The sequence below is a fragment of the Condylura cristata genome, unplaced genomic scaffold (genome assembly GCF_000260355.1).
Source record: "Condylura cristata isolate star-nosed mole 26May11 unplaced genomic scaffold, ConCri1.0 scaffold00018, whole genome shotgun sequence".
In the NCBI taxonomy this organism is placed as follows: domain Eukaryota; kingdom Metazoa; phylum Chordata; class Mammalia; order Eulipotyphla; family Talpidae; genus Condylura; species Condylura cristata.
The window spans coordinates 16,873,398-16,886,066 of record NW_004567119.1 but is presented as its reverse complement, the minus strand read 5'-3'; the positions used below and the strand labels follow the sequence as shown (position 1 = coordinate 16,886,066).

Genomic DNA, 12,669 nt, shown 5'->3' with positions numbered 1-12,669 from the left:
TCTTGGGAGGGACAGCGCCATCTTGCATGAGTGGCCTTTGTTTTGGACAACCAGATACAGTGGACACTATCTGGGCTGAGACAGCTGGCCACTTCTGCCTTAGAAACTCCTTTCACGATCCCACAATTGAAAACCCACAATGTGAGCTGTCTGCCAGCCTTGGCATTGTCTTTGGCACTGTTTGAATTACTAACTTAGGTAGTGCTGTCTTCTCATTGTCAGAGATCATTTTCAATTTATCTCAGTGAGTTGAAGTCAATAGATTTTTATATGAAATCATATCAAGAGAAAATTCTAAATAATTGTATTCTTAAACACTCTATGTTATGTACTTTCCATTTTCTGCACTTAATCCTTTCAGTAAGCATATAATACTATGATAATTATTATTTCTATCTTATTTATTCATTTGAATATTTGTAGACTTTATACTATGTTCCTGTTAGATTGGAAAACTGAGGTTCATCGATTTTAACTAATTTGCTAAAATCACATGGGCAGTCACAATAAGAATAGAAATAAAGAACTCTGATCTCAAAATCTCCATTTTTCTAATGGTTGTTATGATGTCAAAATTTAAATAAATACTGAAAAAATTAGTAAATAGAATAGTTAAGAAGATCTAATTTAAAAATAATGCTGTATAGGCCCTCCCTGGTGGCTCAGCGGGTTAAAGCACAGCACTGAGAAGCTAAAGCCACTTCCGCATGAGTTCGATCCCCGCCTGCCCCGGAGGTGACCACATGGCATGGCAGACCTCTCCTGACCTGCCCACTGCTCCCCTCAGCAGTGTACTTCATCTATCTGCCTGTTCTGCTCCCAACTCTGTCTCTGGTGAAGCCTCTCACCTCCCCTGCACCTCTGGCCTATACCCCAGTTCTGTATGCATAGATAAATCTTTAAAAAAAATAAAAAAAAATAATGCTGTATAGGTAAGGTTATTTCTAGAGCATGTAAGTATTTAAAAGAAAATTAAATTTTTGATTATGCTATACAGTGGTAGTTTTAATGTTTGATATTCTCGAGAAAACTTACTAAGTATATTTGTCAGACATTAGCTTTTATAAGGAACTGTTTTACAAAGCGTTATTAAGTCAAAGGATTATTTAGATGAAACTAAAGCTAGAGATGATTTATTAGTTCCTTCTCATTTTGACATTTGAATACAAGACCCAAAAGAATTGCACCCTGGCGGAAGTAGACAAATATACAATGGAAAAGAAAAAGAAAAAAGAATCTAACCTTGTTCCTTCCTCCAATCTGTTATTTTTACAAATGGAAAGATAAAATTATATTTCATACTCTAATGATTTATATGTTTAGGACATAGCACCTCATAATATTTTGCTCCTACCTCAACTATGCTGTGTTTCACTACAATTATTGGAAGTATTTAACCCTTCAAAATCTGGTTCTTCCTTCCCTGTTAATTGCTTTTTAAAATCTGTCATCACTCTTTAATCACATATTGTATTCCTTGTGAACAACTAACTTTTTCTTTAAGCATATTTTTGTGATATGATTCATTGTCTATGGTGTCTTCTTTCCCTCTGTGGTCTTCCCCCCCCTTCCAAAAGATCTATTTATTTATACACAATATTGGGGTACAGGCCAGAGGTCCGGAGCTGGGGGTGGTGAGAGGGTTCACCAGACACAGAGTAGAGAGTAGAGCAGGCAGATCGACAGAAATCCACTGCTGAGGGGAGCAGCTGGAAGGTCAGGAGAGGTCTGCCATGCATTGTGGGTCACCCCCTGGCTGGGGATCAAACTCGTTTTGTAGTGGCTGCAATAGCTTCACAGTGCTGCACTTTAACCTGTTGCACCATCAGGGAGGACTGTCCTTTGTGCTCTTAAGTGTGACCCTAGATCTTGTTCTGTCTACTTGGGTACACTCAAATATTGCCTGTCCTTTGTAAGTCTCTTGAAAAGTCATCAATGACTACCCTTTTTATTTGTCCTATTGCTGCTACAATTGTGCATTGCACATAAGAAATGACAATTTATTAGTTTATTTCAAATAAACTACATTATAGCATATCTATTGTATATCAGCCTGATAAAGTGAATATTGTATAAATAACTTGAAAAAAAAATCAGATCATGAATGATTGAGAACCTGAAGATACTATGCTTATAATTATGTAGAATTATTTTGCTTTATAACTTGGTGTCTTTAATCTTTTAATATTTCAGCTTTGTTTTAAATTTGAGGAATTTTTGTAATGCTCTGGAGTCATTGGAATTATGTAATAATACATGCATTACATCCAAAGTACATTTGAGGAACAAGTGCTATTTTATCAAGTTATAAGATAGCAGGATATCTTTTTTTGATTAAAATTCATTTACTGTGTTATCTGACTGAATGTACTTAAAAGAAATCTTTGACATGTTGATCAGATTAAATTGATTTAATCTTTACTGAAACTTAAGTTCAGCATTAGTCATGGATAATTACTGTCAAAAAGGGATATGTTCTAGCTATTCATTTACATAATATGAGCTTTCTTTTGGATTGCACACGAATTAATTATATTTCCTTTAATTGTAGCAGCTACATGCAACACACAGCTTCTAACTAATGTAGAATAGTTCATTAACTCATCAAAAATGGCCAGTATTCTAATACTGGAGTACAGGTTTAAGAGAAAGAAATTTAAGAGGGAGCATCTGAGAAAGATACATACCACCTAGATATATCAGATATGATTCAAATTATTATAAATCATTGCTTCTTCCCCAAAAGGAAAATTGCACTGATTCAGTTAGCTACCTCAGTTTGTGACTAAAATATAAAATTGTTACATTGCAAGCTTTAAACATTTCTTAATAATGACAAAAATATATTTTGATAAATCTTAAACTCTATTTATAGCATGTTTCAAGTGGAATTTAGCAATACTAAAATAATCAAAAATGCCAATTCTCTCATCTTTATAATTAAAAAAGCATATATTTTCATAAGCATTTTAAACTGAAGCAAATCTGAAAACAATTTTAAAATATTGTATACTTTGATACTCTATTCCAGTTTTGAGAATGCAAAGAAACCCCCTCCAAAGCTATGTAATACATTGGAAAAAAACCAGTACAATTTATGTAACATGTCTTGCTATTATAAATATATAATACATATATAATACATTGGTATATTTTAGTAAAGTTTGGAAAATCTAGTGCATCAGTTCTTGAAGATTGGCATGTATTGGAACAGCCTACAGAAGTTGGCAGAACCTACATTCTATCTCCAATCTATTTGGTTTCTGCTTCAGTACATCTAAAGTAGAGCTCAACATTTATATTTCAAAGTTCCCAGGTGATACTGGTACTGTGATTCTAAGATCACACATAAGAATCTTTGATTTATAGAATTATTTGCTTATAATTAAGATTTAAAAAATAACAAAAAATAAACATTTTTTTTTAAAGATTTATTTATTTACTCATATAGAACTGGGGTACAGGCCAGAGATGCGGAGGGTGAGAGGCTTCACCAGAGATAGAGTGGGGAGCAGAACAGGCAGATCGACAAAGTACACTGCTGAGGGGAGCAGCGGGTGGGTCAGGAGAGGTCTGCCTCACCATGTGGTCACCTCCGGGGCAGGCGGGGATCGAATTCATGCGGAAGTGGCTTAAGCTTCTTAGTGCTGTGCTTTAACCCGCTGCACCACCAGGGAGGGCCCCAAATAAACATTTTTGAAAGCATTCATTTGCAGGTTTGATATTAGACCTTCTCTGCTCAGAACAACTATGCACAGATTATGCTGTATATCTGTTTGTCTTTTTATGTGAACCTTTGACATGCATATATATGTTAGTTGAGCACATGAAGTCTAATGATTTCATGTTATTTATTTTTAGGGTTCCTGATACAGGATGGCCCTTTTGGATCTTGTGAAAATAAATACTGTGGATTGGGAAGGCATTGTGTTATCAGCAGAGGGACTGGTCAAGCAGAATGTGTCTGCATGGACCACTGCAAACCACACTACAAACCTGTGTGTGGATCTGATGGAGAATTCTATGAAAACCACTGTGAAGTGCACAGAGCTGCTTGTCTGAAGAAACAAAAGATTACCATTGTCCATAATGAAGACTGCTTCTTTAAAGGTAAGGATGGGGTGAAACTGAAGTATCACCCTCCTTGTCTTTTTTTTTTTTTTCCCTAATAAGTGCATTTGGGTTTAACTCTAAGATGTTTTTGTTGTTGTTGTTGTTGTTGTTTTGTTTGTTTGTTTGTTAATGAGCAAAGTACCTAAAAAGGGAAATGGGGAAAAGGTGGATTTCATCACACCAGTAAACAGCAATGGTATACAAATTTACATGGATAGGTTCCTGGAATTCATTTATGAGACAAAAGTCGGCAATATATGACTAAAATTTTAATATAGCTCACAGTGTTGTACCATATGGCTTTCCAATCTAGCATTATCTTAGGGACACAGGGTGTCCAGTTCAGTCAATAGGCGAAATCCATTCATAGAAAAGACCTTGAGTGGGACTAAGGGGATTGTGAATGCCAAACCATGCTATGATAAAATCTCATTTCTTCTTGAATAAGAACAATGGTTTTAATTTGTACTGCATCATTCAAGTATGAATGAATGTCCACAGAAATGTCTACAAGTGTTCATACTAAACTCAGTGGGTAAACCTGAGATGATCACAAGTTAAAATTGAAAAATATTGGTATTCATTTTTATAGTGCTTGAAATTACTATTTATGGAAATGGACTGTCCCACTGGTAAATTGATAGTTATTTTAAAGTGCTATATGAAAAAAATATCAGTATATTTTGCTTATAAATATATGTGTTGTGTTTCTATTTATAATGGTGGGAATCTTTTCTCATTGATAAATATAAGCCAGACTAAAATTCTTAAGTGTCAAATATGGAGAACTCCCATCATTCAGATAGGGCAGTGATGAATCTGATTTTCTCATCTCCAATAGGTTCCATGTTCTTCTTGCTTAGAATGGTCCTGAAATATGTAGGTACTTTGAAAACATGTTTGATATAAATTCTTGGTTTAAAGTTATGATCAAAATATAATGCTGTTAATTTTTACTTATTCATCTATAATATAAATACCTTAGGCTAAGCTTTCAAGCTATGTAGAATAAAATATTTCCTTTGTAATAAAAATTGATACACACAACTTTTTAAATGACTTCCATTGCAATGTTCTGTAGACATTGTGGCTACTAAAAGTCCTTTGATAAAACTGGGTTAAAATTATGAAGTTGTTTCCTTGTCATAGTGAACTATGTGCACCCGAAAATGTACAATTTTATATTGGAGTCTTCTTTCACAAGGAATGCCAGCTGTTTTGTTTCAAGTTTAGTTTATTCCCCTCTTCTATCAAATGTACTTTACAAGTAATGATGCTATTAGCATTGCACTTAAAGCTTAGTAAAGCTTATGTTTTCCTGTCATTTGATCTGAACTGTTAGAGTGGAGTTTTTACTATTCTAGAGATTTATGATATCATGAAAGTATATAGATACTGTACTAGTAAGCCAACCTATATCTATATCTATATATTTAATGTGTCATTCATTTACATATATGTATCAATCAGGTGTGAATACATATATGCATTCAAACTCCTTATGTCTACCCACTATACTCACCTTCCACCAAAAATGTCATATTCCTTCTTTCCTCTTCCCCGTTCTCTCTGGTAAACAGAGTATACCAGAGTGTAATAATTATTTCACAGAGTCTAAGAATTATTTTTGTTATTCTTTCCCAATGCATGTAACCTGCTTATTTATAGCCTACAAATAAGTAAAATCACCCTATACATTTCAATTAATGACTTATTTCACTTAGCTTAACTGCCTCAAGATCCATCCATTTTATATTCCAAAAGAACTACTTTATCTTTATTAAAATAAATGAGTTATATTCTCTTGATTATAGATTCCGTAAAATCTCAGTCATCTGTCACTAGGTACTTAGGTTGGTTCCATGACTTGTCTGTTGTGGATGATGTGGTTATGAATATAGGAAAGCAAAATATTTTCAATTTCCATTTACATCTTCTGTGGGTAAATATCTAGCAGTTGTATTGCCGAATCACATGATATTTCTTTCTTTCTTTTTTTTTTTTTTTAATGGTATCTTCAGACCATTTTCAAATGACACCTTATCAAAAAACAGTCCCACTAGGAGTGGACGATTTCTCACTTTTTATCCACGTTTTCACCAATTTATAATCATATTCCAAAGCTGAGATTTTGCCCAGTCGACATCCAACAATATGAAAACATGTATATTATATGCCAGATAGGAAAAAATTCTGGCACATTTAATGTTCTGCTTTTTCACTGGATGCTTTGGCATAATGTAACTTAGCATGTAAATCAGTATGAAGATAGGTGAATTAGTTAAAACCAATAATTTTGTCTTCCTTATGAATACTCCATGAAAGAGTGGTTTGAAAAAGTTTTGTTTTTCATTCTTAGTATATTTATTAGACCTAAAGTTGTTTCCAAATACTTTCTTCTTATTATAGTTTTATGATTTCATTTAAATTATCTTGTTGGTTACCAAATATTAGACCACATTCTGGATTTCAGAATTGTGAGTCCTATGTTTACTTGTTTGTTTTGGTGTTTTACCTAACATGCATATGACACATATCCAACTATTTCAGCAGAAATAAAATGAACAGTATAGAATAAAGCAGTCATGTCTACTATCTTATTGGATGGAAATTGGTGGCATTTTGGATATAAAAGAAGATAGTATTTAGCTGAATACCTAACATTGTTATGATGACTAAAATTAATTGTGGTTGTCAATTACAATTGTTCCTTTAAGTTGTTTCCCACCACACCTTTCCCCCAAAGTGCTTTCTAACTCATGGCATCACTTCTAACAAAGTATAGATTCTTCTCAGCCTGACACCAGGCCTGTGTGTCATATATAACAGTGGAATGCAGTGCGTCATATACTTACTCAGAGTGCAGATGTAAACGGAAGCAAGGAACTCGAGATATAACCTATGTGAAAGTGAATAGGAAATTAAACCTTTTATGAGAAAGTCAATTGAACAGATCCCTTTGCCATTTACTGTGCTGAGATAAAATCACCATAAAGACAAATGTTCTGTGCACTTAAATGTGCTTCACAAACTATAACAACTTGGGAAATATGTTTTTTATAGCCATGTGTGTGCAATTTGATTGAAAACCATGATTGAGATCATGGTTTTCTATTTGGGGGATATGATCTGGAGAGATATTCATATTCCTTTTTTTTTTTAATTGGTTCTTTTTTACATGGCTTTTTAAAAATGAGATTTGTAAAACTTAAGCTACCAATGATACTTTAAATTATATTAGTAAATGCCATGTGATAATGTACATGTACTTTAGATTGCCTTTTTTTCCTTGAAAGGTCACATTTGAAAGTTATTATTTTATGTTTAATACATTTTAGTTCCATTTCATAAAAAAAAAACAGTATCTTTACATATACTAACTTTGGAAATACCCCAGTGTCTATTTTTTACATATTTGTCTTTTAGTCAGTATTATCCAAGTGTAACTGCACACTGGTGGTGAAATTATTAACTTGTAAACTGTAAAATTTCATTACCTCTTCATTGGATCATAATATAGACACTCAGAAGTTTAAGTTTATTCACCTAAGTATATTCAGAATATGATGTCAAACCCATTTTGATTAATGCCATAAGTTTTCATAGATAAAATATTAAAATTTTCAGAATCTGGTGATTTGAAATCAACTGATATTTTAAAATTTAAAAACATATTTCATATTTAACCAAAGTTAATATTGTCATAGTTTTCTTTCTATTTTTGTTTCTAATCAGTATAAAGTATGGAAACCAATGCATTAGATGCATATATTTTTATATAATTCAATAATGTTATGCCTATGCATTAGAAAACAATACAACATATACATTCATACATTCACTGTTACGAAAATCATACCAAAAATAGATTCTCTCCAGTTTTTTTAATTCTGTAAAGAATTTTATAAAAATTACATACTATATATGTTTTCTTTTGTAGACAGAGTGGATTTGATGTACTATACATGTAATATGATGAATGATGTAAAGTGTGTTTTTAAATATTGAAAGCTATTTAATCAATGCATTAAAAATATTACCAGAAAATTTGTGTGTGAAAGAATCAGTGTTATTTACTTCAAAATCTTCCACAAATATTGTATATCTTTAATTCATCATATTAACACAGCAGTGTACTATGGAGAAAGAAGAAAATCCTAAGTGTTAAAAATGTTCTGCAACATTTGCACAGTAACTTCATGCTACTAGCCCCGAGACTTGGCTTCTTTCTAGTGCAGGTGTGCTCCAAATAGATCTGTGTAAGTCTATAGTACCATAGTATTTACTTGTCCACAATTAAAAAATATATTTTTAATTGTAATTTTCACTTATGTAAACATTTGAAAGTATTTAAAAACAATCTTGATCACTGTGATATTTATGAAGACTTAATAGTTTATATAACACAATACTTGCTCAATAGATGAACACAGGAACTACTGGTGACTGGTATACAGGATTAAATAAGTGCATATTCAATTCCAATTATTTTTTAATTTGATTTGGTAAAAGCATGTTTTTTTAACATTTATATTCATATCACTATAATTTTGTATGCAAAAACTCTAGTCAAATTATTACATACAGTGTATTTGCCAAATTATTATATGGTAAGTTTTCAGGTTGTAGGTTAACTATTTTTTAAAGAAAATAACTACCAGAAATTTAGATATTGATTTTTTTGTTTGTTTTTTATTGAGGCACCAAGAGTTTACAACATTATATAGGATTCAGCGGTTCAGATTTATTCATCTCTGTTCATTGACATGTGAAAATCTGATTTATTTTAGACTGATTTTGTTTGCCTTCTGCTATACAGACAATATCTATTAAATCATTGGAATGTTATTTACTCTTTGTTTATTTCTCTCTTCCCCTAAGCTGTAGAGACTAAGTGGGTTTCATCTGTTTATTTTTCATCTAATTTTCCCATTTGTGATATACAGGAATTTTAACCTTCAAATACATGGGTAATTCTATCTTGTGTATTTTCATGTTATACCATTTATTCAGTTTCAAATTGTAGGTTTTATATTTTAGTTTAATTTTTATTTCACCTTTTTATGGATATATAAACATAATGGTTATGAATGCAGTATTCAATAGTGGCAGAAAAAAAATTGGGGGTTTTTTTCTTTTTCCAATTAGTTTTTCCTTCCTTTGTTTTTTTTAATTTTTTTTTGTTTGTTTTTAACAAGTAGGGAAAATGCAGTTTACAAAGTTGATATGAGTCAAGAATTCAAGCAAGAATTGGTACAGGAGACATACTTAGGGGTTAAATTATATTGATAAACAGATACATCAAGGAACTTTGTAGTTGAGGTAAAATAAGAAAAAGTGATCATTAGGAAGCATACATTGCTGAGGATAAAACTCTTCTGTACTTCAAATATCATGGGGTAGGAAGTAAAGAGGAGAGAAATACACTGTCACTAGTCACAATTATCACATATAACTTTAAAATACTGATCTAATATTTCTACATTTACATACATTTCATTTATTTTTTATGCTTTAAATAACTTGGCTCCTAATCATTTTGGAGTATAGATTGGCTTAGGTATTGTGCACATTTCCAGAGTTCCTAGTTTTTAATTCACATTTTAAAATATTTTTCCTAAGAAAGGAAGCAAGTGCTATTAAAAAATGAGAATGATGCATGAACATATGATGAATCTAATTAGGCATTACTATAATTAAGAAGAACAAAACAGTATTGATTAATTTCATAAATGACCAAAATGTTAAATGCTTGTCAAAGTGTTTCAGATAATAATTCATATAAACTATCCACAAGATATTAATTTTTTAAACCTTTCACTGAAGATCATTCATTGGCACCTTTATATCATTTGGCAAAATGACAAAATAATTGCTTTTGCCATCTGCATAAAGATGAATAATCAATTACTTTTGATCAACAACCAAAGATATTTTTCCCTATTGCTGGAAAATCTTATGCTGTTAGGTGAAATTGCGTCTATTTCTAATATTTAGGAACATTGAAATACAAACAAACATATATATTTTGTTTAAAAGAAATATTTCCCCCATCGGCTGTATGTACCACATGCTATCTGATCGTGATTTATGGACATCAGCTTTTTCCCTTGGCACTTTACTACTATAGAGTATGGTGCCCAAATTAAACAAGGAGAGAAGACATCCCTGAGAAAAACATGCAATGATAAAATTTTAAAAAATCAGCAACAGGAAACTTAGGACTCAACAGGAATATATGTGGAGAACTAATTTATTTTCATCATGAATATCGGCTCCTGCAACTTTGAAAAGTACTATGTGTTTTAATAAGAAAGGTGCTATTCCATTAGAAGAATGTACATCATAGCTTTATAAAATTCACTCTAGCAATGTTGGGATATTGGATATTCACTTGACTTTCAGAGAAAGGAGAGTATCAGTAAATGTGTAATGATCAGTCACGGTTCCCCGAAGCTAATGTATTAATGTGTGCACATAAAAGCCCAAAGGACATTCTATAGTGGAGGTACAGTATATGGAAACTTTCGGCTTAATGAGCATAATATGAAAAAAAGGCTTTTGAAACTACTCAGTTACACATTATCTTGTGATTGGATATGCTATTTTGTACTTACAGACATGGGATATTAGCATTAGACTTCTTGCTCTGAAGTGGAACTTTTATCTTAATCAAAACCCACAATTTATTTTGTGTATTCCTACCTTTACTTATTTTCCAAGCAAATGGCTTTGTAAGTTATATAAGAAGGTAAAGCCTAGTGATGTTTAATTCATTTTTGATAAATACTAATATACTGAATATCACTTTTTGCAAAATAGAAAATAACACATAGGTTGGTATGGCGTGTGATTTCCAATATTCAGAAATATAACTATGACCTTTAGCTGTGGTAGCAGTCTACAAAACATAAGGGTGGGCTTTGGAAGTTGAATTGAATTTATGTCCAAATTACTTTCAAGTCCCACTGAAAAATATGTTTCGATAATGCAGAACATGGTTAGGTCTTTAAATAGTTCAACAAGTGGAGACATTTACATGACACACAGCATTATTTCCATAGCTCAGACACAGCCAGTGTATGACAGAGCAACAGCTTTGTTCATTAATTCCATGGTAAACAGGCACAGCAAGTCCTGTATAAATTTGCCACTGTATCAGCTAGATTTACAAAAGCAACAGGCATCACAGTGAGTTTCAGTTAAAAAATCTTTAAAAATATAAAGAAAGATTATGGCATGTCCTTTTCCTGTAATTCTCATTATTTCAAACCAGAATACTATACAAACACATAATTTAATCAATAGAAAATCTTATCTAGATATTCAGACATTATCTTACAAGCAGTAGGGAGCAGAAGGTTTCTTGATTTTGCTTCCGTTGTCCAAAACATTTATAAAATTTGGAGAAGCTATGTTGCTCAGAGATAAAGCTTAGTTGCATCCTATTTCAATCCCCATTCCTTTACATAGCTGGCCCAAACACAGCCCATTGCTTGCTCTTTGAACTTTGAAAGCAGTGACACTGGCAGAAATAATTGATAACTGTACAGAAAAGGACAAACGTCAGCATGATTTCCTGATACTTTCTTAAGAAAAGCGTGGGAGTACCAAACTGTCAAGTGCATAGAAATCAGTCACTATTCTATCTTTGCCTCCTATCAAATTAGTGTGATTGAATCCGTTTGACCCACAACCTTTAACTGTTTCAAAAATGTATCATCTTTTCACCACACCACTTAATTTGAATCTGTTTTTCTTCACTGCTCTGTACAGCCACTTTCCTCTCCCTTGCTGATGCAGCTTCTCTTAGCTAACCACATACTACTGAGCAATGAAGGCAATGACGGTTAGTATTAATGGTATCAGTGAACTGTCATAGGATTTAACTTCTAGTCTCATGTAGTTTTCTTGGTATTCTCACAAATGTCTTTTCCTTAGCTTCCACATGTCCAGTAAAATTAGTGATATTTACTTTCTCAGATGTAAAAATAGAACTGTGAAGTTTTTAAAGAGTGACATTCCTGTAATACTAATGTACCTCAATACTTGAATGGCTGAGAAGCCAGTGACTTTCACATAAAATGAAATATAATGAATACTAATACCATTGTTAATAGTATTGTTAGTCAAAGCATCATTATTTTTCCATTTTTTCCCTTCATTGAGTAAAAATATTTGTGTATTTTGTGGTTCCTTTGTGGGTTTTGTTTTACTAAGAATAATATATAAGCATTTTATATGACCCTAGTTATTTTTACTGAATACCACATGCTCTTTTTCCTTAAAAAATGGAATTTTATATAAAATAAATGTCAGCAATTTTACTTTGGATAACTTATTTACAATCAAGTTTCAATAGAGGGACATAATAAAAATAAATCTTCAAGAATAGGGAATGGAATTTTTAAGTTATTTGCACTTAGCATTAATCAATAAAGGACTGAATTTTGAGAAAGTTTCCAATTAGAAAATAAAGTTTCTAATTTTTTTATATTTCTAAAACACTGAATTAAATTGTAAGCATCTTCAAGAAATGATATTTACTTTTTTTTT

General features: G+C 32.0%; 1 protein-coding gene across 1 annotated transcript in view; it reads left to right on the top strand.

Annotated features, from left to right (window-relative positions):
* Positions 1-3,750: 3,750 nt before the first annotated feature.
* Positions 3,751-12,669, top strand: part of FSTL5 (follistatin-like 5) — a 294,559-nt gene continuing 285,640 nt past the window's right edge. Inside the window, exons 1-2 of the mRNA XM_004685214.2 lie at positions 3,751-3,766; positions 3,862-4,110. Of these exons, the coding sequence (XP_004685271.1) occupies positions 3,751-3,766; positions 3,862-4,110 (265 nt within the window). The remainder of the gene's footprint in view (positions 3,767-3,861; positions 4,111-12,669) is intronic.